Source organism: Melanostigma gelatinosum, assembly GCF_949748355.1.
Source record: "Melanostigma gelatinosum genome assembly, chromosome: 9".
In the NCBI taxonomy this organism is placed as follows: Eukaryota; Metazoa; Chordata; class Actinopteri; order Perciformes; family Zoarcidae; genus Melanostigma; species Melanostigma gelatinosum.
The window spans coordinates 3,302,567-3,330,334 of record NC_136642.1 but is presented as its reverse complement, the minus strand read 5'-3'; the positions used below and the strand labels follow the sequence as shown (position 1 = coordinate 3,330,334).

Sequence of the window (27,768 nt, the reverse complement as noted above, 5' to 3'; positions counted from 1 at the left end):
CAGGATTACGTTTAAAACTGTAAAACGGACAATTTATTGTATAGTTGTGACAGAAATCCTGGCGGCTCATTTAAAGGCACATAGAGCACTCTGATCAAACCCTCTCGGTCAGATGCATTCATCACGTCGTCCGCTCGTCTGAATCTAGATCAGATGTTGACAATGAAGAGTGCGTCGCCACAGCTCAACAGCTCCCTCGAGGAGATATGAAAACGAGCGCCTCTGCTGCCGCTCGGCTACACGTTATCGGCTCATAGTTACAAATCCGTCCGCTGTGCCCGTGAGTTAGAGAACTAATAACGTCTTTATATAGCTGTGTCCGCCCCGTGAGCTTTCAGACGGGCCGCCCAACGCCACAGCGGCTGAACTCGCGAATTAGCACGACTTCGTCCAGAGAGGAATTAACGGGCCGAACCTCCTGCTGGAGCGTTTGATTGGAAAAGCAAATGTGCTCACGCTTCCGTCCCCTCGGTGGTTCATGATTGGAGACCTCTCTGTTAAAAGAGGGGGGGGGGGGGGGGAACAATGAGTCACATCAGGCAGAAAATTGCTGCTGCACTGTGAATGGGCTGCAAGTTTGCAGCATGCGGCCCTTCTGGCTGCTCCCCGGCATGTGATGTTAAAACAGGTGCTGGTGCAGGAGCTGGTGAAGAAAACGTGCGAAAAATAAGATGAAAGGGAAAGCAGTGCACCAACAGTCCTCTGGCCTCCGCGGGTTTAGGCGTTTGTTTACATTTTGGGATTGGAGACCGCAGATAATTTTCCCCCCAACATTCAACTCCCCTCATTTATTTCTCATCAAGGCTTTGTTATCGGAATCCACCTCGCGTGACTCGATGTATATTCTTTCTGCATCTTCTGGCACCAAATAATTAATATATTTATGTTTACTTGCACATGCACACGTGTATAAAGAGAGGTTTGAACATTGTGCAGGAGACGTTAGAACGAGCTCCCGTTAGATACACACTCTTGAAAAAGGATAAAAGCTAAAGAAAATAAAACGGTCATCAACATTTCAAGACGAAGCAGTAATACGAAAAAGTATTACAAAAGTGCAAATTACATAGAAGTTGAGATGCATAGCAGTAAATCCACAGTGTTATAAAACTTTGTGAATTAAAGGCCTTTTTAGATGTTTTTTTGAATAACGATAATGTCGACGGTGAAACCTCCCAAAAGAAGTCACAACTAAATACAAACGTCTGTAAACGCACACCTCACCAGCCGTTACCCTGTATGCAACGCACACAGAGGCTCTGTCCAGTGGGGCTGTGGCTGCCAGCAGTCTGACACGACTTCTGACTTTATTTGGGCTTTGATATCTTTCACTGAGCCTTAGAACCCGCTCAACGTCTTGTGCCGTTTTGCTGCCAGTGCGTTGCTCTTGCTGCTCCACAGAGCACTTTTATTTTGAAAGACCTCGTTATTGCCCCAAATATGTACAGAAAATGTAAACAGAAACTGTGCTGAGGCCACCGACTGTATACAAAGATGGATGACAAGACTCCAACCCCATCAGCCCCCGGTGGCTGACTGCAGTATCTACTGTGTACTACAACGTGCATCCATTTGATCATGAATGTATTCATAGGGATGTTATGGATACTTGTGTCTTTCTAGCCAAGTAGCTACCGTGATGCTAACGCTAGGTGGCGCTCGGGCGGTTTGTTTGGGGGCGGGTGCATCGACAGTGTCCATCCCGTATCCATTTGTTCTAGTTGAAATCAATCCAAGGTTTTTCTCATCACACTGAATTACACTTAAATCCCTTTCACAACAATGCATCAACACTTCAGTGCACCACATTAGAATGAATCAATGTGATTAGAGACTGTGTGTGTGTGTGTGTGAGACTTACTTGAAGCCAGGTGAGACCGTTGCACAGCTGCCTGACTTGAGCCAGATGCAGTAAGGGTCCCGTGAAGACAGACAGCTCCTGCACACAGACAGACAGACAGACGGTCAGTGATGGCGGTAACTGTGGAGAGCAGCGTGTGTGAAGAAGCCTGAGCCCAGCTGCCGTTAGCTGGGAGATGAGGCGCCGCGCTGCCGCCGGCCTAACAACAACCATCACTTTTCCTCACATCCGAGCATTCAAGTGCAGCTCCGGATGAACCATGTGACTGAGAAAACAACCGAAGCTCATCAAGCTGAAGATAAAACGTCTGCAGAAATGGCCGTGAAAAGTTGCACAAATAAATAATTTAGCATCTCTCAGTGACAAAACAAAAGCAACGTCATTGCTGCATAAATCCTCACATCTTAGTTGTGGCTCTTCATTAAAGTCTCATCGTCTTGTTCTTATGCAAATCAACTGATTTGTTTGCGTCTGTTGACACACACAGATGTGCAGCAAACAGCAGTGCTAAATGATTCTTATGCCTGGATGATGATGATGATAACACATGGCTGTCATTTTACTACACGCACGCTACAGTATCACCAGTGCATGTTTCAGACTTGATCTAATTATCCCAGCATTGCTGCTCTCTTCATAAGACACAAAGATAAAGACTGCAATCAGATAGCTTTTCATTCGGACTGTGGATTTTTGTTTTCCTACTGAATTTAAGGAAGAACAGAGCTCGTCTTGTACTCTTTGCACCTCTTTCAGGCTTTATAATGCCAATCCATATTCGTTTTGATCATATAAATTAGTATTCTATGGTGTTCATTGCAAAAAGAGGTTTTTCCAGAGACAGCTCATTGATTGTGCGCTGTTGTCCAAATAAAAAACAAAGAAAAAGAATCAGACAAAGTACAAGGCAACGTCATATTCAATAAGCCCCCCAATCCGGACACGCAGTGTGAAACAGGAATCGGATTGTGGATCTGAGTTTTGAAGATGTGAATGTCGTGCGTTCAAGCTGAAACATGGTGCGTTTAGTTGCTTCAATGACAATAACTCTGACTGATATGGAGAGTGGCGGTTTTAGAAAGTCTCCTTTCTTGTGTTTTTGACAAAACTCTTTTGTTCACAAAAAAAAGTGAAGCCTTAAAGCTGCATTCTCTCTACTGGCCATCAGGTGGCGACTCTGGTTGCAAAAAGAAGTCTATCGGAAAAGTACCCTACTTCTCTTAACATGAGGTTATGGGCTCAATCGAGAGTTTCAAGTCTTCTTCACTACAGCACGATGGTCCATTTAGAGTCAAACAGACCATAAAGCAGGGGATGCTTTAGGGCGGGGCTACCTTGTGATTGACAGGTCTCTACCACAGCGTTGTAGAGTTGTCCGTGTTTTCGTCTGAGAACTTTAACCCTTTCACGGTGTGTTTTCAGTGCACGTTAACTGTAACATTTGACAGTAACTGCGATCGGTTGTTCGTAGCGCCACCCTCTCGTGCCCAAAACCAAGATGGCGACAGGCAGAATGACAAACCCGAGGCTTCAAAAGGACAGTCCACTAACCAATGGGGGACGTCACGGTGACTACGTCCACTTCTTACACACAGCCTGTGGATTACACGCTGTACCTTTAAGCCAGTCACTGGTCACTCAGGCCTCATTGATGCCTGACCCTTGAGTGAACAGCCAGCGTAGATCCGGACTCATGTCAGCAGTCAGCAGACGAGTCAATCAGCTGCTCCTACTTACAGTAATGTATGTCTTGCTTTCTGATTTAGTGAAATAACATGCTGAGTGTACTTGGAAATGTTTACTTCCTCCATTTAAGGCGGTCTGCATTAACCAGCATCAGCAGCCATTAGTCACGTTCCCTACGGTATGAAATCACAACGTTCAGTACTTTCCCTCTGCGGGTCCGTTTCGCTGCTTCGACTCTTCCACTGATCTGCTGTCAGCCCCTCTGCCTCGTGCTCAACTCTGCGGTTTTATAATCCTGCACTCTGGAATGAGTTGCATGATCCTCTTGGCTTTCATGCTGCCACTGTATAATTACAAAACAGCGCTGGGTGTCAGTGTCAATTAACAATATATATTTTTTAATTCACAGCTGCATAACATCCAAGTGGTTTTTGCCAAACAGCAACAACATAATGAGCACGGAGTCCGCAGCGACGGAACACAACAATGTTCACCTGCTGCCAGTCGACACTCTTCAGAGATGTTTTCATGCTGAATAACAAAATCAGAGGTGATGCTGAACAAAGATCTGCAGATTTTTGTTGGAGTGCGGCGTCACGTCAAACCCAGTTTTAATGAGGACTCCTGCGGCATGTTTTAAACATCTAAAATGATTTGCAACCGTCTAAAGTGAGCGTGCAGGTGTTGCACCACCTTCACCCCTCAGTTTGCAAACGTTCCACAGAAACCCCACTGAGAGTACATTAGTGTGTCGCTCTCACAGAACAGAGGGAAATCACACAAAAGGAGAACCCCGTCCTACGGCTGCAGCAGGAGACGGAGCATAAACGCACAAACTCGACGTATGCGAGCACTCTCTTGTTATGGAAACAACAAGATAATAAGAACGTCACCACCTGATCTCTGGATGCCACAAAGAAACATAACCAACTCTGACTAACTGACACGATTCACACGTCTTGTCAAGAGGAAGTAAATCAACATACGTTGGTCCCTTCAGACATTTCCACAAACACTTGCTTGTGTTTTTCTTGGGGGCACAGTCTCTATAATAATGCAATGTAGCGCCCCCATAAGGTGGGGCTACCGGCCAGGCTTTACGCATGGCTGCAATCCGCCTGTAAACAGAGCAGAAGAAGAAGTAGAGGCTGTCGCCTTGGTCTTCTTACTCATCTACAAGAGAAGAGAGGTCTTCAGGAATTAGTTTCAACTAGTTTCACGTTTTAATAGTTCTTTCATGTTTCATGACGTCCAGAAACAAAGACAATATAAATGTTTCAGAGAAGACGCTGTCAGCAGAGACAGCTGACCAGTGATGCTACGTCAGAACGTATTCGCCAAAATATCCCACTTAGCGCATCAACTCTTTTTTTATTGAATTTTGCCAACTTTTCTCATGCTATACTTCACAAAGGCTCATTAAAACATGTTCCTGAAAGCACTTAACCGTCTCCTACTCACGAACTATTGTAGAGTTGAGTGTTTGTGTATTGTGCTGGTACTAAATCCTGCTGCAGAGTATTTTCACCCCAACATGCAGATGAAGTGGTGAAAGTCTCTTCATCAGCAAAAGCCACTTCCTGTCTCTCGCAGACTGACAGAGGACCTCCGAGTAACTAGGTCGACAGAAATGCACCCCGCCGAGCTGTGTGGCTGCCAACGGAGCGACACTGTATAGTGCAGCTTTGATACATTATTCATAGGCCTGCCATAAGGTATGTGTGCATCTCTCTCCTCCTCTCCATCACCGGGTTCCCCTACAGAGACACGACAGGAAGGAACCTCCACACTGAAGCACTGTGGGAAACCAGAGGCCAGCTGAGGTTTCAGGAGGAGGCCGACATTGTCCTCATATTCGCAGTTTATGCGCGTCGCAGGTTTGCGCGCGTCCCTCGTCGGGCTTACGTTCTGTATAATGAACAGATGAGTACGTCGCCTGCAGCCACCGCGTGTGAGGAACCTCCGTTAGCTGCTGAGGGGAGAAGGGACTCATCCAGCCTCTGACTCGTAACCTCCAGCTGTCATTTAGCCGGCGTCCTGGGAACCGCCCCGACTCACTGGAGACGGTTTTGGCTGATGTGACGCTGCTGGTGAACGACGGAACACGGAGACGGAGTCTGAGAAGTATAACTTTTAATAGAAGTAGATAGGTGGTTAAATACTGCTGTCGCGCTACATTTTATTTTGTAGCTTTGAGCTTTTATTAATATCTAAATCCGCCTTTGTCATTCTCAATCTAATTAAACAATGGGATTCTAAGTGAAAGGAATATTTTGTTTATTAAAACTTTGATCTCAGCTTATAGTTTTGCTATAAATGTGGCAACATTGCAACAAAGACAATGTCATGTTTTTTCAATTTGAGAAGTCACTATGTTGAAAGTATTCCCATAAAAAAAAAGTAAATCCCACGGATCTACAGATTTACAGGGTTTGGGGCCTCTTTTGCCCTTTTATTGTATTTCTTTATTGAAACTCTCATTCCCTACAGTTTCCCAGCCGCTGCTGAAAAACAGAACATTTTCTGAAACCTAATATTGGCAGCAAGGCCTCGAGTGAAAAAAAAAAGAATCCTGACGATGCAGGGAGAGCGAGAGAAATGCAGAGGCAGAGAGGAAGAAATGGAGGCAGAACAGAGAGAGAGAGAGAGAGAGAGAGAGAGAGAGAGAGAGAGAGAGAGAGAGAGAGAGAGACAGAGAAATGCAGAGGCAGAGAGCAAGAAATGGAGGCAGAACAGAGAGAGAGAGAGAGACAGAGAGACAGAGAGAGAGAGAGAGACAGAGAAATGCAGAGGCAGAGAGCAAGAAATGGAGGCAGAACAGAGAGAGAGAGAGAGAGAGAGAGAGAGAGAGAGACAGAGAGAGAGAGAGAGAGAGAGAGAGAGACAGAGAGACAGAGAGACAGAGAAATGCAGAGGCAGAGAGCAAGAAATGGAGGCAGAACAGAGAGAGAGAGAGAGAGAGAGAGAGAGAGAGAGAGAGAGAGAGAGAGAGAGAGAGAGAGAAAGAGAGAGAGAGAAATGCAGACAGAGAGAAAGAAATGGAGGCAGAACAGAGAGAGGGAGAGACAGAGAGAGGGAGACAGAGAGAGAGAGAAAGAAATGGAGGCAGAACAGAGAGAGAGAGAGAGATCGAGAGAGCGAGCGAGAGAGAAAGAGAGAGAGAGAGAGAAATGCAGACAGAGAGAAAGAAATGGAGGCAGAACAGAGAGAGAGAGAGAGAGAGAGAGACAGACAGAGAGAAAGGCAGAGAGGAAGAAATGGAGGCAGAGAGGAAGAAATGGAGGCAGAACAGAGAGAGAGAGAGAGAGACGGAGAGAGAAAGAGAGAGAGATGGAGAGAGAGAGAAAAAGAGAGAGAGAGAAATGCAGAGACAGAGAGAAAGAAATGGAGGCAGAACAGAGAGAGAGAGAGACGGAGAGAGAGAGAGAGAGAGCGAGCGAGAGAGAAAGAGAGAGATAGAGAGAGAGAGAGAGAGAGAGAGAGAGAGAGAGAAATGCAGACAGAGAGAAAGAAATGGAGGCAGAACAGAGAGAGAGTGAGAGAGACAGAGACAGAAAATCTCATCTGGAGGGAGACGGATTCATTGGTGTGGTAAAGGAGGATATGGGGGCTGAAACCTGACCTCCTGGCCAGTGCTGATGAGGCTTTCGGGGGCTTTCGGGGGCTCCTAATCCCAGGATGAGGTGTGCTGTAGCTCCAGTCTCGAGAAAGGATTTGGGGATGTAGCCGGTCCATAAGCTTAAGAAACACCGGCCCAATCCGTTCTCTCCCCGTTCAGTCTTCTCCATCGTTCAACAAAAAAACACAGCGGCCACCATCGCTGGCTCACGGCCAATCAGCTGGATCCAATTTATGACAAAACGATGTTGAGATCTTCTCCAGGCCTTCGCAATGAGGGCTTAGCATGCAATGGGGGTATATGTATTCCCTGGTGGAGCTGAGGAGAAATCCTTCCTCTCGGTTGAGAAAAGAGTGTTGGGGGGGGGGGGGGGGGCAACATTCCTCACAGCCCCAAAAATAGATCCCAAAGCTGGGGAGCAAGTACATTAAGTGAGGCCAAAACGACGCCTGACAAAACAAAAGGCTGCAGACAAAGAGGGCGAGGAGGCTGTGCTGTGCTCTGCTCATACACTTGTGCTGAAAGCGACGTCAGCCTCAGCACTTTCAAGGTTCTGTTTTTGCACCGTTTACGGAATTTACAGCAGACGGTGACCTGTGGCCGCTGTGTTCATGGCGCCATAAGTCGATGATGAAGTGAGAAACTTAGTTCCCCAAATCTGGGAAGGGATGAGTCGAACAAACACAAGACTTTCACCCAGGAGACCGCTGTTTGTGTCCCGTGTCAAACCCTGTGAACGCCGACTTGTTTCACTGTAGTTTTGTTACATAACTAACATGGAACAAATGTAGCTATTTATGTAACAGACATACATTTTTGATCACAAAACCACAATCTTTTCCGAAATCTAACCAAGCGGTTTTGTTGCGTAAATAAACCCAAAAACTAAATAAACCTACGTTGGAAAGTTTATTTTGAAAATATTTTTGCTGACGCTAGCGGGACACCAAGAGCTTCTTATTTTGAAGAGTCGGGCGACTGACTAAGTTGGGAATGTGCTGCATGTACACAGCGGCTAGATGAAAGGACATGCAGTGACATACAGCGACGTGTCCTTGAATACCAAACACATCCATCACAAATACGACTAAAACTGAAATTAACACAGAAAACAATAATTATGATAATAACAAGTCCCAGGCTGAAAATCAGGAAACAGCTAAACGATAGTTTCAAAATAAGACTGGGAGTGCATCTGATTAGTGAGCTGCTGCATGTATTAACAGCTTACACGATGCATGTGCATGTAAATGTGTTCTCTGATTTCCTGTTCAACCGGATCTGTGTCGATGCAACAATACTGAATGTAAAACTACCAAAAGAACAGCTAATTCTCACATGTGCGCAGAAGGAACCAGCTGATTTGGGGCATTTGTCATTGGTCATTTGAAATTTTACAAGAATATTCCACTGCTTCCCAAATCTGTTAATTACAGAGTTCACCAGTAAGCATGCTCGCTGTAAATCAAAAACAACACTATTAGTCCCTCAGCTGCACACTAAAACGTAGCTGCATGAAAACACGGGCTCACATGCACTCAAACATGAGGCTCAGGCAGGAGTCGGATCAGAACCGGCTTATGGAAACATTCAACCCCCCGCGACTAACCACACGTGGTAGTGTAAGAAATTTGAGCATAGAACTGTGTTTAGCAGCTGTAATAAAAGTGTTCAATGATTCATATTTAAGAATTCATAATTAGCCATAATCATAAGTGTTTTGGAAATGCATAATTAAGATAAGCATAAAGTGTTTTAGGATTAGTAGATAGAAGTAGAAATTGAGACATGAAGCTTTTGCCAAAGTTGCAGAAGTTTAACGTTTATACTGAAGGATTATCATAGAGGGATTAAACAACAACTGACAGTCATTGAATGTGTTCGTAAACGCAGGGACAGAAAGGCAGACAGGCGAATACACTCCTGAAGTCAGCCAATAGGAATCGGGATAAACGGAAGGGGAGGAGTTGCGAACGGATGTGAGGGCGGGAGATAGAAAGTGTTTTTCTGCCTCTTTTAGCGTGTGGTTGCCTGGGACGGCTGTGTCCTGGGACCAAAGTGGGTTAATATTGTAATATTTCTTAGGAGTAATTACTCCATTGTGTAACTGTAATCGTACTTGCATCAGTGGAATTAAATTCCTGTTAATTGTAAACCAGTTTTGGTAGATTTATTGTTGCAGCGTGCCGACTGTACAAAGCAGCCGGACACGTGCTCTGGCCTCCTCGCTGTGGAACAGACTCAAACTTCCACAGTAGCCGCACCATATTTCCCCGCGGCTCAGTTTAATCTTACTCTCACTTACCTGCCAACACCACTAACAACGTCAGAGTGCTTTTTGGGGGGGAAATTGAGCCCAACAAACTCCACGAGCCAGGCAGATAATAGCGCAACATCTGCTATTTGGTGCAGGCTTTTGTCCAAAAAGCATCTAACCGCATCAGAAGTAGACGCATTTCTTAAACTTGGTGGCTGCAGAGGAAATTGATCCTCCTTTCCTTGAGTTACCTGGCAGTGTTCGTGCTGTTTTCTTCCCGGCACACAGCGAGGAAACCCTGAATTCATGCAGTGCTTCTGGGCCGCAGCACCGAGTGTGGTCTCAGTCTTCAGGCTGCCTTTGACACGTTTTCCCAAAAATATATGAAGTTTTGCTTCTTTTGTTCTCAGGTCCACTGAAGGTAAATCTATAGACACTCTTTATAGGACTCCATCCGATCAATTTTCCCAGCTTTTATCCCCATTTTAATCTTGCCTATGGTTATTTCAGTGTTGATACATTTTTCATATTCTTGACTGCATTTGTTTGATCTATAAATTGTCAAAAACAGAGAAAATCTCCAGACACAAGTTCTAAAATCCTTGGAACTGATGCTTTTCTGGGTGCATGTAAGGAAGTGGAAATGTCCTCCAGCTCCTTCTCGGGGGATCCCGAGTCGTTCCCAGGCCAGATGGAGAGCATAATACCTCCAGTGTGTTCTGGGTCCGCCTCGGGGTCTCCGGCTATCAGACGCTAAGCTACCTCCAGTGACGTGAGTTGGCAGCAGCTCTACTTGCAGCTTCTCTAGAGGTGAGCCCAACCAGCCCCCCTACAGTCACAAGCCAACGTTCGTAGCCCATCGACTGGTACATTTAGAGCTTCGCCTAAAGGCAAAGCTACCCTCTTCACCCAAGACCCTCATCCCAAACCCAAGACTGAAACCACTCCCAACCTGCAGCGGGGAAATCCACCGTTTCCTGTCAAAGTTCGTTTGCTTATCAAGTACTTGACTGTTTCACTAATTGCTTCAGGGTTTCTGGCCCTTTATGGCAGAGCGGTAGAGCTCCGCTCTACGGGTGACTCACTTCTTGCAGGTGCTGTAGTCGGAGCAGCGGCTCAGCGGCACACGGATCACACAGCCGGAGAACGCCACGAACAACGCATGGTGGTCCCGATCCAACTCCAGACCCAGCACCCTCCTGTCCTCCCCCCGCACGTTACATCTGGGAGCAGAGAGGAACACCAACTGTCACAATCAGACATTTTACTTTTTTTTTTGCAGGCGACTGGCGAAGTCTGGAAATTATACAGAGAGCCAACTGTGAATCCAACTCGACGCAGATAAGACTTTTCAAGCTGTGCCTGAGCATCTCCCCCTCGAGCTGTACAGGGTGATGCAAAGTGTTACAACAGACCAGCGAGTGGGCGGGCATCGAGGCAGAACACAGGGAACGATTCGGAGTAAAGGACTAGAGACGCACCAATGGCAACGTCTTTGGCCGATTCAGATCTTTCAAGAGTCAGACCTGCTGATTCCAACTGCAGCAAGGTTTCAGTCGTCCATAGTTATTTACATGAAACACACATTCAAATGATAAGGAAATACAACTAATAATCCAACTAATAATCTTGGCATGAGTTGTTTTAATGATTTAAGCTACTTCGAGCTAGTGTTAGGAAGTACAAATGTGCTGTGTATTTATTCATGTTTCTCACCAAATGTTCTCAAATGAAATGTACAAAATGACGTGACTGAGTAGAACTTGAACGCATCGGAATGCCTCCACAGCTTATTTCTGACTTACAGTAGTGACAAATAATGAGCTTTATGTCTTCTTCACTCACGCTGAAGAACTCGACGTGTGTGTGTGTGTGTGTGTGTGTGTGATGTTACGGTCTGTGCCACTTCATGGTGACGTTAAACTAAATGTGACCGTCAAAAATACAGAAATATGAGCCTGATCGGTGCATCTCTAACGAACAAAAGAGAAAACAACGAGGGAGAACAAGTTAAAGACAAACGTGGAGGGCTTAAAGCCGACCAACACCCACAAACATGAAGACAAAAAGACAGACTGACTTGTTGGGGTTGTAGACGTCGATGTCCTCCAGCAGTTGGGTGCTGAAGGACGCGTTGGCTCCCTCGGTGCTGGCCAGGATCTTCAGCACGCGGCCGTTGTCCGAGCCCAGAAAAACCACGGTGTAGTTCTTATACGGCCCCGCCGACGTGTCCACCGCTATCTGGGTCAACTTGAATCTGTAGGAAACAAAGAGAAAAGAAATGAAACGAGACGATTGCAACTATCTGCGGTTAATTAGACCGGGGCTAACGATGCCAAATGTTCTGATTAGCATCTTAACGTTGTTGTTGTTTCCCACGGTAAACACAACAAACAGTGGGCGAGCGCTGAGCTCATTGTGTGAAGCGTCAGCGTGCGATCAATCACTTCATCTCCCAACCCACTACTTCCTTCAATCCCCTCATCCTATTGATTCACCGTGCACCATCTCTCCATCCACCCACGGCCGTTCAATCCGGAGCACCACCCTGCTTCATATTCACCCGGCTCCACAGTCACACCTGGGAGCTGCCCGGTATCGCCTCCACAGGAGCAGCCGAGGATTAAGAGTCTGAGGGGCACCTTGAGTCCAGCGGTTGTTGACAGAGGGATGAGCGTCAACAAACTTCCTCCAATAAATACAGATTTTTGCTCGGCATCGCATCGCTTCTAGAATCTTCTATAAGAAAAAAAAGGACACCAGCGGACCTCACTTCTCCCTCATTGCCTCCCAGATGGTCCCACCGAGGCTGGTGGGACCACACACACACACACACACACACACACACACACACACACACACACACACACACACACGATGTGCTTCTGGTTAGATTTCATTTATCTAGCTCCTCTCCGTGGGGAGCGGCGAGGCAGATGTGATGTTTTTGGCGCCAGATGTGAAGTGGCGCACGTTTCCCCCCCAGTGTGGAGCCCGTGCAGCGTCTGGCTAGCTGTCAGCCTGGCTCTGCTTCAGGAGGCGGGAAGGAGGCTCCTGTGTACAGTCTGTGTGTGTGTGTGTGTGTGTGTGTGTGTGTGTGTGTGTGTCTGAGGCTGAGTAATGGATGCACTGGTGGAATGAGGGGCGGCGTCTGCAGCCTAGGAGCCCCCACGATCGGAGTAAAAAAGTGCCCCCTTGGATGCCCCTATGGTGGATAAAACATGCCCTACAGGATTCCCTTCCAGCACACAAAACATGATGGTGCCCTACAGGATGCCTTTAAATGGGGAAAACCTGATCAAGTGTCCTCTAAAGCTTTACTTGTACTCGCGCTCGACACCGTAGAGCGAGACGGCGTGCGAGCTCAGAGCATGCAGGGAGGCGTGTCTGTGCTCTAAGCGCTGCAAGAAGACCACGAGTGAGACCCAGAGATATCCCCAAAGACCGCAGGTGTAACCGGCGAAAAGCTATCAATCAACCTCCATAATGACGAGGAGGGATCGGAACCATCTGTAAACTCATGTCTCATATTCATGGACTACTTTATTGCCTTCATTAAACCCCTGTTAAGAAACAAGACAAGTATCAAAAGCACGATAAATAAAGGTTGAATATCCTGTTTGGCTTCAAAATATTCACTCAAATGTAGACGTGTAAGAGCTCCTGTTTCTAACGCAGCTCAAAACAAATTGGCCTTCACTGTAAAATCCCCAGACATGTCATTAGAGCTTTTATTAGTGAACTATTGGTGACAGTCACATGATCCGCCCCCCCCCCCGTGCGTCTCTGATGACATCCAATAAAATCCGATGCGCTTTAATGAGGGACGAGGTCGTGTGTTCCACCTGAGCTCACTCATCGACCCCCCCCACAGCCCCCGAGCGAGGGAACGCTGCTGCTGCATCATGTCGCTGTGGAGAATAACACCGGTTAAAGCTGGCATCATAACTGCAGCTCTGAACAGCCTCACCGATGGGCAGCTAACGGTTATGTTTTTTTATTGGATTTTCATGAAGACGTTCTCGAAAGGAGCCGTCTGAACAGGAGCTCGCCGTACATTCAGGAGACGTGACGTACAAGGTGCTTTATGAAGAATCACAGCTTTGAGGTATTAAAGCTGCAAAAGGACGACATCTTTCAATCATCGATGAATTGTTCAGATGATCAGCAGAAAATCTGCAAAATGAATCTTTCAGTGACATCGTCTGGTTCTATCGTTGAACCGGAGACATCGTGACACCAATTTATGATCAACTTGTGATCTATTACTGCTCCTGTTAGGAACTTTGATTGATTCTGATGAACAGCCTCGATGTAATACTGATGCCTTCATCAGAAAACAAGACGATTGTGTCTACGTAGTTATTCTTGTCATTGGTTCCACCGGGTCGGATTCAGACGAAATGATTGGAAGAAATACAACCTGTGAGCCCACCAGCTGTCGTCCGACATTGATTGAGATATTTATTGATTATAAATGATGCTATGATCACATTTGCTGTGAACAGTGAATCAGCGCTCGGTCGGACCGACGGCCGATGGGACCAGAGATGCTGCTGCAGTAACACCAGAGCTTCTCTGAAGAGACTCTGCTGCTCGGAAACACTCCCGCTTCAGTCCACAGGGACCTCGCAGTGGCACTGATTAAGAAACTAATTGGTGGGCTAATTGATCATGAAAATAATTGTGTGGCCCTATATATTGGAAATGTGGGGAATGAGGGAATGATTAATTTAATTGTGCGCGTGTGTGTTCAGCATTCTTGCTTGATGTTCAAGCCGTTAATCAAAATCATAACTGATTAATTTTCCTTTAAATGTTTCAGCTCCATGAAGAACGAGGGTAACTTTTAATAAACTCAGCTCGTAGAAGTTAATTGTGTTGCTGCTGGGAGGGACGTCCTCGTGGTAGACTCTTCCATACATTCCTTCCATTGAAGGGCGACCTACGTGTGCCTTTCTTTGAACCGATCCCTCACCTGCTGGTGGTCCGGGTGAAGTAGGGCCTGTCGTTGACCGAGGGGACGGACTCGTCCATGAGCGGGTAGGACTTGATGAAAGTCAGCGTGTCGTCGGGGAAGGTGGTGGACGACTTGTAGGCGGCCGCCGAGCCCTCTCCGGCGCAGCATCCCGGCCTGCAAGCAGCAAATACACACAAACGGAACATCAGGAAAGTTTCCACGGACACCAGATGTAAAAACACCGGCAGCAGCTGTTGGGTTTAGGGGGACGAGAGGAAAGAACAGGTGTCTTGTGTCACGGTTGTTTTCTGAAGTGTGTGCAGAACAATAACAGCAGCAGCTGCAGGAACAAAAAAAAAAGCCTCCATTGTGAAAGGCACAAAAAGCTGTTCTTGAGAAGTGACAGTTTGTTATTTAAAAGATATCCTTGCCTTGGCTTCGGGACCTGATCCTCGGGAACAGGTGTCCACGCTGTCTCGCTGTTCCTCTGCTCTTTGAATTTGCCACCGAAGGCCTTCTCTACGTCGTCCATGTAGAAGGCACAGACTGCAGAGCCCGTGATGCTGTCGAAGGGACCACAAGACGACGGCGGCATTAGAGCGGCGGGACTCTCACACAACCTCATCATGGACATGGAAATACAACCGTTTATCCTGCGATAAAGGTGCAGGACTTTCATATATTGCAGTGAAAATCAAGGGTACAGAGAGAAACTGCTGGGAGTTCAGAGGGTTAAAGAACAACACATGTTCTCATACTCCAACCCGAGCCGAGACCTGTGATGCGACAACAACACCAACCCCAACCTGTTGGCCTGCGTGGTGAAGACGCCGAGCACGGCCGGCCGGCGGTTGATCTGCAGGACGTTGGTCAGCGACTGCAGGACGTCGAAGTAGAAGAAGGAGTCGCCCGGCACCGAGCAGTTGAGCCGGGCTTTGAGGAACGACGTCCAGTAGCGCTCCAGAACCCTCGGAGAACCGCCGTTGTCGTTCTTACAAACGCGTGCGACTCTGGAGAAAACCACCTGAGGCGACAGGAGGGGAAGGTCACGTTACAGGTGACAATCACGTTCACCGCAAACTCGGGCAGCAGAGCCGACATGTTGTACAATACAACCATTGTAAACATGCTGTCTGAGTAGCACTGCCATGTTGTTGGACTTCATTCCACTCAGAGACTCAAGTGCAGACACAACAAACCACAGGTCTGGCGGGTGTCTGGTGTGAAACGAGCTCGCTCACCTTGCCAAGAGTGGTGTACTCCACCGCAATCTCGCTGAAGAAGAAGTACACGTAGTTCCCGTACTCAATGGCGTGGAGGAAATGGGGCTCTGTCGGGAGACGAGAGAAGGAAAGAGCGGTGTGACGTGTGGATCAAATCTGAATACTCCGACAGAAAGATAAGAAGCTCACAGTCACGAGGAGCTGGTTCTGGATCAGTGATGATAAAAACACTGAGATCAAGTCAGGAATAACTTGTTTGATAGAATCTGAACACAGTCCGTTTGACCCGTCAGGATCACAGAATACTTTTGCTTTATTTTCTATTTGGTCTGGTTCAGTTTTAACGGCTCACAAATGAAGCGGACAAAATGAAAACGCGTATTTGCTGAGGGGAGAACACGAAGGAGCGGGAAGCTTTTTCTGATTTGTCCGAAATGTGTCTTTGGAAAGTGTAATCCACACGAACCGAGCAACACGAAGCAGAACCACCAAACACGGTTGGAAAGTGTTCTGTGACCTGCATTTTAGATTCCCGTAATCGGGTCGGGATCATGAGCGCACTGCAGCCCAAATGCACTAGAGTTGACCTGGAATCAGACCCGGATCACCTCTCACAAGCGGTCTGGGACCGGTTGTTGTTTCGGTCCGCACCAGAACACAAAGGAGCCGCACCAGAGCTGGGTTAAAAACGGACTGAATGGTGAGATGTGGAAAAGCGTCCGAAGGTATAAATAGAGAATCAATCGAGATCTGTCATCAGCTGTTGTGGGTTGAGAGTAATTAAAACGAGCTGAGACACACAGGACATAACTGTTCAAACACTATAACAACAGGTGCATCATCTTACAATAGTTTTTCAATCAAACACGCCGAACATCTGCTAGTTCCACTGCTGGAGGCTTATTGTTGTCTGCCGCAAGCAAAAGTAGCTTCAGAAGACAGATAAAAGACAATATTAATGTCTTTCAATTGAATAAATAGAACAACTCTTCAGGGTTTGGACCCCTTTTCACAACACTCCACGATCCGGAGGGAGGGCGGCCGGGAAGGTCACTCCTGCGTGGGGATGATTGATCCGTCAAGAAAACATCATCGGCCAATAAGAGATGACGAGACAATGAAAGTGAATTACAGCCCTGCATAAACCCTTCACAACATAACGCGACGCAGTCAGACGGTGATCAGAGAACACAGACACTAAGTCACTTATCATGTTAATGTTCATCACTTACATAGTCTGGTGCCGGCGAGACATGACTTAACCCTGGGCTGTGGGCGAATGTTCTTTTCTATTTTCATGAGGAAGGTTCCTAACCGAGTTCAATAAGCAGGAAGTGTTGCCGTGGCAGCCATGATAGATACTAAGGAAAGGTTCTTCAGCGCTTCCTTTCTTATCTCCTTCAGCACAGGGAGCAGTGGACCATCGGTTATGAATGGAATGGAGATTATGTCGTCCCATCCACCGTTGCTGTTAGATGGCACGCGATGGATAGACCTGGACAGGGGTCATTCTGTTTGGGACAGCAATGCTAGCCGGATGTGACCGTGCTGAACTATTCACTGCAGCACGCCGGACGCTCACCTCGCAGCCACTTGGAGTCGTACTTGACGGTGCGCAGGACGGGGCTGCTTTCTCCCAGACTTCTGTAAATCACCGCGTCACTCGCCAAGAAGTCCGTCATGGTGGCCGAGTAGAAATCGCCACCTGGGGGGGGGGGGGGGGGGGGATAAATTGTCAGGGATCACAGTTCCCTGGAATAAGCCACTTCTTTCAAGTATCTATTTGGGTCACAGGAGACTTTTATTGCCCTTTTAAGAAGTGCTGTAGGAGGATGTGAAACCTTTATCGACAACCTTGTGTGAACTCTGCATGAATGTCCGTGGAAACCTGGCAGGACTGAGTCCAGGACTGAGTCCAGGTCTGAGTCCAGGTCTGAGTCCAGGTCTGAGGCCAGGACTGAGTCCAGGACTGAGTCCAGGACTGAGACTTCAGTCTAGTGTGGTGTCACCAGTGAGAATACCAGAAAACAGTTTCATACAAAACAATAAAAACTAGAATCATCGCCTCACGGCTGTTTGCCTCCACCAACCAGTCAGGATGCAGTTAACATAATCAACATCCTTTTGTCCGTCCAAAACATCATCACAATTGTGTGAAACTGTCATAATTAGCTTAAAGAATTCTTGGCAAAAACACGTTTTGTGAGCTCACAGTGAACCTTTGGACTCTTCAGCTAAATTTTAAATAATTCCTCCAGGTGTGAAGGATGAAAACATCACAGAAAACCAGCGTGAGAATACAAACAGTGAACTGTAAATATTACTGGAACTTTAAGGACTGATGACACAGGTCGGCAGCTGTGGGACTTGAACATGTGACATTTTGATTTACAGCCAGCGGGTCGCTCCGCCTTGCTCACCTGCGAACAGGCCCACGTTGGACTGGCGGGACTCGAAGGGGCACCGGGCCTGTCCCACCACCTCCTCCCCTTCCTGCTCCAGGGTGGACATCTAGGTCAGAGGACACAGCGACACATTAAATACCTTATGAAGCCACACACGGAACTGTGAAACGGACCAAACCGGACATAAAAGACGAGACAACACGAAAAAACATCATCACTGTTTACGAGCGTAGACAAGCAAAGGTCCTCAAAGCAGTGGGAACTGTGGCCGAATGCAAGAGGGACACGTTAAACCGTGATGGGATCATGAAAAGGCAACACATGCGCCGTAAAGATTGGGTTTTATTTGATGCGCTGTATTCGGGTCGGTCCATAAAGAAGAAAGGAGCGTGTGAAGTTGGAGGTTCCTGCTGTCTGGAGGCCAGAGGACGGGTTATCTCTCGGCCGCAGATCACGGTCGTAAAGCTCAGGTCAGACGGCGGGCGAAGCCCAGCCGAGTGAGTGTGTGTGTGTGTGCGTGTCGAGTTTGAGCGCATGGATTCAACACCCTCTGTTGCAGCCTGGCGACTGACACGAACACACTAACAGCTCATTAACACACAGCTTGGTTCATATGATGCAGCGTTCTCTATTGTTGTTCTGTGAAACGGCGAAAAACTTCACTTCAAACCTGAACCACAAAGGCCACGTGGACACAATAACGGGAACACTTATACACCCCGATCAGGGCAAGGAACTCTCTTTCACTTAATCACATCAATAAGGATCATCAGCTTAGTTGTCTTGGTTGGTGCATCATTCTGCTTGACGTGTCTTGTTTCGTGTTACGTCATCGTGGTTATGTTTCCATTGTCCGCCTGCCAACAGACTAGAGATGGGGGGGGGGGGGGGATTCTTACATTTACACCCTGTTTGGTGTAAAAACGGTGATTTTTTTAGTCCAAATGTGACTCAGCTGACGTCAACAAACACTGTTTGAACTGTTCGGTTTTGTTTAAACCGTAAAGAAGTTCTTAAAACAGTGACTTTTATGTGATGTCATGGCTCTACTGCTTTATTTTATCATTGATGACATCATTTGATTTGACTAAATGATGGTCTTTATTTGAGTTCTTAGTTTCTTTTAATCGTATAGATTGTTTCTATGTTTCATCAGTTTAACTTTGACCTTAGTTCGTCTTGCTTTGCTGCTTTTGCTGCTTTGTCTGTCAAAGCACTTTGTAAGCTCTGCTTTTAAAAGGTGCTGTATGAATAAAGGTAATATTATTCGTGTTAGATGTCACAGTAAAGACAACATTAGCTTCACATATGGGCAGAGAGCTTGATTATTAACTGATGCATCGTGTATCAAATCTGTTTCTGTAAATGTCAGCGTGGATGAAGTTTCCTTTGCTTTCATCACCCCCTCGGTCGGTAGGTAGGAGTTCACGGCTGCTCTGTGGACATGTGACAACACAATTATCCAGAGAAGAAGAAAACAGGAGATCCAGAACTTCGCCGCGTGAACTCTGCACAAATGCCCCGAGACATGTGCTGAAACACGCTCCGGCTTCTCAAAGGGTTCCGTGTTTACACCTCCGAACCCGACGCAATCCAGCACAACAGCCCTGCCCTACATACCGCTCCTGCCAAGTGTCGACTTATTGTTCAGACAGAGGCTCGGCTTTGTGTCGCTGCTGCGGTGGATTGTGTTTCTCAGGCCGTCCTGGTCCAAAAGGCTCAAAGTGTTTTTAATGTGATTTACAGTTTGGCTTTAACAACAGGAAGCAGACAAGCGAGGAAGAGCGAGAACGAACATGTGGCCGAGAGATAATAAATAAATAAAATAAAATAAGAGTTTATTAACGAGTAGTGTCTGTGGTTGGTCCAAAAAGCGGTTCTGGTCTCTGGATAATATCCCCGTTCATGGCTGTACGTGATTTGATTCTTCGTACAACTTAACCGTTTAAATGATATCAAGGCTTAAAGTTCGGCGTGAATGGGGGCGTGGCCTCTTTGAGTGACAGCCGGATGCCTCTGCTCGCTGCTTGGGGGAAACACTGTTATTGATTCATTGTTGTTTTAATTTGTTTTTTAAATGCCATTCCATTTATTTTCATTCATTTAGTTTGTTCTTAAATTATGTTATCTCTTTATTCATTTTTCATCTTTTACACAGTTAATTGCTTCCATTTGTATTCGATGCCCTTTAAACAGAATTGTGCTGTTGTTGCTGTTGTTGTGGAAAACGTTCTATTGTAGCTGCTTTGTCGAGGACAAAACCAAAGACTCACATCTGACTCAGAGATGTGACCCTGGATTGAGTGGCAACAATACAAAATGACTCAACAGTTGCAATGCTCGTGTGAATCCTTTTCTTCACCGCGTAAACCTTGAAACGACTCCTTGATCCGAACCACTCAGTCAGTTCTCAGGTCACTGGACAAAAGTGAAATGTAAAGTCTTGATTTATTCCGCTCCCCTCTGGACATCTAACAGCGCGTCTCCTCCACACCGTTAGATTTACAGCACCCCCTCCTCCTCCAATGGCCCGCTGTGAATCACAGTCCGAACCCGTGATGTCACGTCGGCTTCTCCTCCTCCACGGACCTCCAACTGTAAGCTCGACTTTCGCATCGTCCTCAAAACGAACGTTTCTGAAGCATGTTTTCACTTGTTATTCATCGTTGCAGTGTGCTGCCTCAGGGTAGTCTCTTGACCCTCCTCACTTCCTCCCTCTCATTTCATCTCCTCCCTCTGCTTTGTCGGTTGCATTATTGCCTTCATCAGCACATCTTGTGTTCTGTCAACAGATTGCTCTCTCGTCTTGTTGAGCAAACAAAATTATTACGCCAACAGAAAGCGTTTGAAATCACCCGGCTACGTAAAAAACCCAAATGTACCAACATCCACAGTGGACAGCGTGAGCTGCTCGGTGTCTAAGTCTGACATGAGTTTGACCCGTCAGCTGTGCGTTGCGTCACCGTTGAAAACACATATTGAAGCGCTGGCTGTTCTTCTCTCACAGCCGACAAACGCTGCCTTCAGCCTGGTGCGACCAGTGTTTGTGAACGTGTGATTTCATATTAAATGTCCTTTTCCAAAGCCGTGTTCACGAGATGCTATCTTTGTTCCGGGCTCTGAAAGCCTGATGAACAGATCATTACTGCAGCGCAGGAAGGATGTTCTGTAATGCAGCTTCTTATCATGTTCATGTTTTTCTGACCTTATTTCTCCTTTAGGCGAGACACGACAGGCAGAAATATTGTTTTTCATGCACTGGCCAGTTCTTTATATGAATAAATACTATTTTAAAGTGATCATATTATGCTATAATCTTTTGCAAACTTTTTTAGTTAACTGTAAAATATTTAACCTTTTTACTAACCAACTTTAAGGGCATCCTCACCAAAACAAATCTATAAAAAACAAATTATATTTATTATATATATATTCATTTTCTCAATTATTACAATTTGGACTTAATATTTCACAATCATGCATGTGTCCCAGTCTGAATGTGCAACACTGACTTCAGTTCGCACTCATACATAAAACATCTGCTCTGCGTGAACCTCGCTCATCCGTGTTTATGTGCGTTTATGACCCGACATCCCAGATAATGAACCCGTCACATAAACTGGCTTGGCGCTAATGTGACACGCGTTTAGTTTGTAGTTTCCGTGAGCAACAGTACAACCAGAGGCTGCACCCCAGGACAGGACAACACACATCTCATAACAGCTGTCCTGTAACACGATCTCGTGTCTTACCTTATAATTACGGCAGGTGGGGTTGAAGGCGTTGGTGCCGCAGGCGAAGAGCGTCTCGTCGTTACGCGGCACCAGCACCTTGATGTAGTTGTAACATTCGTCCTGTCGGGTGAAAGAAAACAGATTGTTACTGTGCGTCAGGAAGCAGGTCCTTGTTGGCTACTGGCACGCCAACGACTTGCAGCAGGTGGATGTGCATTCCACTGGCTGACACGCACGCGCAGCCTTCTCTCTGTTTTACAGTCATTATCGTAATCCCCAGGCTGATTTTTGTGGTTTTTAATGCAGCTCTGCGGAGGGGAACCGCTACGGCAAAACGCCGCAGTCTGTCGCCTGATGGAATGCGCACACCGATTCTGATAAGCACCTGCACGCCGTTGCTTATTGCAAATCTTCTCTGTGCAGGAAGCAAAGGACTGAGAAAAAAAAAGAACAAGAAAAAGAAAAAGAAGATGTGGACGAGGAAGATGTGCATGTGTCTGGGAGATGATACTCACGCTGTTCTTCCCTCTCACGGTGCACTTCTCCACATCCTTCGTCTTCCAAGTCAGCTTCTGAAAAAAATGAACAAGACAGCCAACTGTCAAGCTCAAAGACGAGCTGTTTCTCACCAGCCCGGTTGCTCCCGATCGTTCAAGTGCTATTACGAGACAGCTGTGATGAAAATCTCATTAACTTCAACAAACTGTCGTGGAAGAACACAACAACAAACAAACGGATAAATATGAGGGATGCCGGCGCAGCTTGTCAGTGGGAAGATAAACATTGTGCTTTCTCATAAATATAAATGTGATAAAATATTAAGTTGAAAAAAATCACTCTGCAAAAATATATCTGGATCTATGAGAACAGAACACAAACACTGGGAATCAAAGCATGTTTGCATCGCCTCACAGTCTGTATGAGGAGCAGTCAATTAGCCCTAATTAACCCGATGGACAGAAGCTCTGCCCGCGGTGTTCTCACACACACACACACGCACACACACACGCACACACACACACGCACACGCACACACACACACACACACAGGTCATCCAGTGGGCCGCTATGGAAAAAAGATCCATCGACTTGTTTAACAGGCTCTGACTACTTCAATGTGCTCCGTTCAATTGTCGGGTGATTTACAGACCAGGATTTTCTCAGAGCTCATAAATACCCCGGAGGAGGCTGGCTGTTGTGGAGCATCCTGCTTCAGTTCCACATCATTCTTTTGCCAACAGCTCCCGACAGCGTTTGAGCAGACAGGAAGCTTGACGGCTCACTCAAGTGATGGAGCAACACCTGGGCATTATGGGCCGGCAGCGCGACAGGGGATCTGTTAGTCTGCAGTCGGAGCGTAAAGGAACTCCTCGGATATTTAAGACGAGTTTCTAATGCCAATTGAGCCTCCGATAAGCCCCGCCCCCCACTGCTGCTCCATCAGAGCTACCATGGAGCCCACACTGTCACTAACTGCACTCCTTGGAGGAATATTATCAAAAAGAAGTTTAAAAGATAAAGATAGAAGCTAAAGTTCACAGTGAACCACCACATAGCCTGTAGATAGAGATAGAAGACGATGAAACAACACTGTTACAATCATTAAAAAGCAAGAGCAGCATACCTTCAGTAGCTAGCGTAGCATAGAAGACCTACAAGAAGACCATAGTAGACCTGCCATGACAAATTCCTTGTACGCTACATACATTGGCAATAAACGGTTCTGATTCTGAAGTGCTGACGCTAGTTCATCTTGTGCTAACGTACTCTGCTAACGTTAGCTCCACAGATTGTTACGTAGAAACGCAACGTTTTAGAACTACTGTATATATCCCCTTCAAACCTCTCCGGGTAACAAGTGTCACTATTACACAACGTTTGAACATGACTAGCTACAAATCCACAAAACCAGCCTGGTCGGAGCCGTCCGATGCTACGCTACTGTGATTGGCCAGTCTGCGTTCGAGGGCGGGAGTTGCCAAAGGATCAATTGTGGCTTGTGGTCCTGGTTTCATTCACCTTTGAGTCGCAACGATACATGTATACTTCTAAAAGTATAATAATCGGCGACTAACCTGAGACTTGAATACATGTGCATATTTTGTATTACTTTCTTGACATTGAGTCTGGAGGAGATATGTGTACATTGTTTAAATGTTGCATGTTGCAGTATCTCCTTGTGTTTCCAGCAAATGAAAGAGAAAGTTCAACAAAGAAAACAGCAGCATGAATCAAGGATAAGTACAAGTCCTGTGCTTTAGACGCTGAAAAGTACAAACTGGAGAAACTTTGACATTTAATTCTCTTTTTTTTTGGGGGGGGGGGGGTGGGGGGGGGCTGTTTAGGTCTTAAATTGGTCTCGAGGTGTTCTCAACTACAACAAGGCAACTACAACAAGGCAACGGCAACAAGCCACCCTGTGGTAAAATACATTTTGCTGCCTTATTGGAGCCGAGGGGTCACTCCTCTTGGACCATACGCTCCTAAAAAACAATTTGTCCCACAGGCCCCTCGTTCTCCTGTTCTCAGAGCTGGTTTTCCATTTAATCGGAAAGCTTTCAGTGCAGCAGTCAGATCAGGAACTACTTGGAACAGGTGAACGCAATCTAACTTACACAGGAAAACACGCATCCTAATTGAGGAGGGTTTCCTATTTTACACCTTCAAAACTATTTAATTTCCTCTACGTACACTATGACGAATGCATGAAAGGACAAGGCATATTATTCTCTCTTTACTCATAACAATACCATTGGAACAGCTAAATGTGTTCGCAATCGTTTCTGTCGCACACAGAGCCTGTTGGCTCTTTCTGCAGACATGGAAAAAGTCTAAAATATATAGTTTTATTACTTCCAAAGGCTCCGTAGGTTACTGAAGTGGAAGGAGTCTCTGTCTTTCCATTTTCTTCGACAACCGTTCATCCGATCGGCTTCACACTCAGCGGGCACATTGCTCAGTATCCAAGGAAGCGCGGCGTCGAGCGGGAAGTTGTTTGGATGAGCAGTTCTTCAGAAAAGCTGCAGACAGCGATACCGAACGGCAAGCAGTCAGCCTGTTCTAAACGTGCACGTTCTGAACGGACGCGCCGCTAGTTTCCTAAAACAGCCGCGTTCTGTCGATTTTAGTTGACATGATTCAAACATAAGTAAAAAGGGCATTTGTTGGGGACCGTTAGCCGTGGATTCATACACATCGACTACAATGGGCGTGATCATGGAAATAAAGGAACATGTCCACCAGGGCAAAAGGACAATACTTGTTGGGATCAAGTCTTTGTTGGTTTTGTTCTTCTCCAGAGACGTGGTAACAATAAAACATATTAACTATAGCCAGCCTTATCCTTTAAGGGGAGTTGCCTTTGGCATTAGATGGTGTTGCACATCTTTTGTCTGCTTTTTTGCGAAAACAACAGAATCAATAAGCTGAGCCAGAACAGTGAGGAATAACTCACTAACGATAACGTGGTCTCAGCGCTCTGTCCTCAGGCCTATGCACGGGTCGTCTCCGACGCCACTTTGTGAAGATCTGACGCGTTCAGAGCGAGTCAGCATTATGGTAATAGGCTCTGCCTTGTCCACGCTCCATTTGGTTTACTGATAATTACTTATGGCTTATACCGGGGGGATCAGTGAGGGGGAGAATGTGAAAAGAGCTGGTTTAAAGACAGAGTGAAGGAATGGATCTGTGCCGTGAGTCCGTCTCAGGAATGGGAGAGTAAGAAGCAGAATAACGGTACAGTCTTCAATAAACCTCCTCACGTCCCTGTTATCACACCGGAGGCGGCAGAGGTTTGGGTAAATGGCATCATGGAAATATAAAAACAATAGATATCTAAGTTCTCATATAACATAACTGAAAAAAAGATAAACTGCTCTAAAGTTGACCCAAATCAATAGTTTGGATCTCCCTGACATGGAGCGGTGGACTTTTCAGAATGAATATCCGTGTTCAGCGCCAATCTAAATACAACCAAACAAAAGTCCGGGCCTCAGAGGGCTTTTATTTAAGTGCAATCATGTTTGACAAATGAGATCCAGATAGGAAGGAGCGTGGCACTTCAAAAAGCCACAAGCGCCCCGCTCCACTTGTATTGGATATATGTCTGAAGAGAGATTGCTTAATACTTGAATGGAAAGGCAGGCAAGGGCAGAAAGGACAATAATGAGGTACAAACATGACAAGAGATTCCTGTAAAACACACACACACTCTCTCACACACACACACACACACACACACACACACACACACACACACACACACACACACACACACACACACACACACACACACACACACACACACACAGGACTAGTCTGCAGAGAGCCCTGCCGTGCATCAAGCCCTTCTTTGTTATTTTGGCTGTTCTCTGTTTATTGCAATGAAACAGGACAGACACTGCGTTCATTGTGTTGTCACCGCTGCAGTAAACCAGCCAACAACAAAAGCTTGCCAGATACAGTGTACACGGCTCGCGCCACATAATGATGTCATCAACAAAGACACATTCACGTTTGGTTTCCCAAAGTATGTGGGACGTCCACAACTCGTACAAAGCAGTAACAGTGGTTATTTCAGCCGTGGTTGATGAAGCTGCTGGTGTCTACATGGTGGTGGTGAGCCCCCCCCCCCCCTCTATGGCGTGTCGAGTGTGAGAGATGCAAACAATAAAATTGATCCTGCGGTCAAACCCGTGTGAGTAAAGCAAATTTGCTTCACTTAAGAGTAAGAATTCATCGTGGATGAGTTTTTGCATTGAGGAAATCAACAGACCAGTTTAGAAAGCAGATGGCACGTTGAAGCTGCACATTAAATGTTGGTCAGTTAACACACAGACATCGACTCAAACACACGTCGTAGAAAGGTTATATGTTGGACCCATATATCAAACAATGACTCAGAGGTGACTGTGGACAGACTCTCCTACCTGCTGTGGGATTATCTGCTCAGACGAAGTGGCAAGATTGATGGCAAACACATGGTCCCTGAAAGAGACAGAGAGTCAAGAAACCATCAGTGAGGTCGTCTCCACACTCTGAATGCAAAAGCTCCAAAAGCCTCCGATCCCACCATTGCACCAAAACTTGGACAGATTGAAAGCTGCCCAGCAACAGAGGGTGGAAGGTAAAGTTTGTTGGCTTTTCTACAAAGTCTTCCAACGGCAAAACCTTTCCCCAACTGTCGACACAACCCGCATGAATCACTCGTGAAGTGAGGCGTGCACTTTGTTGTTTGCAGCTGTGGAAAATATCAAGTCCACTTAGGTTCATTAGCAATCTCTCTACCTTTTCAGACGGCGTTCTTGGCAGCGAGCGCGCTGCAGCTTGAGACCGAGCCAACAACTGGAGAGGAATTTATTTTGCACAACGAAAATAGCCGGAGGACGTGCAACAACAACCTCGTACTTTTTAGATAATTAACCCTACGGCATCTTGATCGAGAGGGGAGCAACGTGCAATTAGGCTGAGAGGTTTGCGGGGGGGAAACTTCGGACATTCAGCCAAAACTGCAAACAATGAAAGGTTTGGTGAGGAGGCGCTGCCTGGGATAAATTTGGGTTTTTTCAAGTCAACAGAAAGAAAGCAGAAAAATCCGGTTGAGCCTTTTTCTGAGTAAACGAAGCTACATGAGATCATTTGTAATGTCACAACGAGCAGGTGAGTGGGGGCGACTGACCGGGCAGCGATGTAGAGCATGCGGTTGATCCTCAGCATCCGCTGGAAGTCCAGGCCCAGGCGGACGGTGTCGTTGTCCGACAGGAGGCCCTGGAAGCTGGGATAGAGGTAGGAGGCTGCGTGGGGGAAGAGGAGGAGAGAAAGCAGAAGCGTTTAAAGAACTCCAATAACAAAAGACAGCAGCAAAATTCAGAGCATGCACTGTATGCTAATGTGCACTGGTGGAGGTGGATGAGCAGCGGAATAAATAGAATCCAAAGTTGCAAATTAGCTGGTCGTGTCACAGGAGTCGAGTCTGATTTAAATAAACGGCTCCTGGTGAGGAGTCTCAACCGTCTGCGAGGACG

At 46.4% G+C, this 27,768-nt stretch overlaps 1 protein-coding gene across 2 annotated transcripts in view; it reads right to left on the bottom strand.

Moving 5' to 3' along the window:
- Positions 1-27,768, bottom strand: part of sema6cb (semaphorin 6Cb) — a 131,345-nt gene that overhangs the window by 24,833 nt on the left and 78,744 nt on the right. For both annotated transcript variants that reach the window (XM_079275277.1, XM_079275278.1), the window contains exons 5-17: positions 27,423-27,537; positions 26,674-26,731; positions 22,261-22,317; positions 21,764-21,865; positions 18,027-18,117; positions 17,189-17,311; positions 15,625-15,713; positions 15,190-15,407; positions 14,815-14,946; positions 14,402-14,557; positions 11,504-11,680; positions 10,509-10,646; positions 1,862-1,939 (exon numbers count right to left, since the gene is read on the bottom strand). In XM_079275277.1, coding sequence (XP_079131403.1) covers positions 1,862-1,939; positions 10,509-10,646; positions 11,504-11,680; positions 14,402-14,557; positions 14,815-14,946; positions 15,190-15,407; positions 15,625-15,713; positions 17,189-17,311; positions 18,027-18,117; positions 21,764-21,865; positions 22,261-22,317; positions 26,674-26,731; positions 27,423-27,537 — 1,534 coding nt within the window. The remainder of the gene's footprint in view (positions 1-1,861; positions 1,940-10,508; positions 10,647-11,503; positions 11,681-14,401; positions 14,558-14,814; positions 14,947-15,189; positions 15,408-15,624; positions 15,714-17,188; positions 17,312-18,026; positions 18,118-21,763; positions 21,866-22,260; positions 22,318-26,673; positions 26,732-27,422; positions 27,538-27,768) is intronic.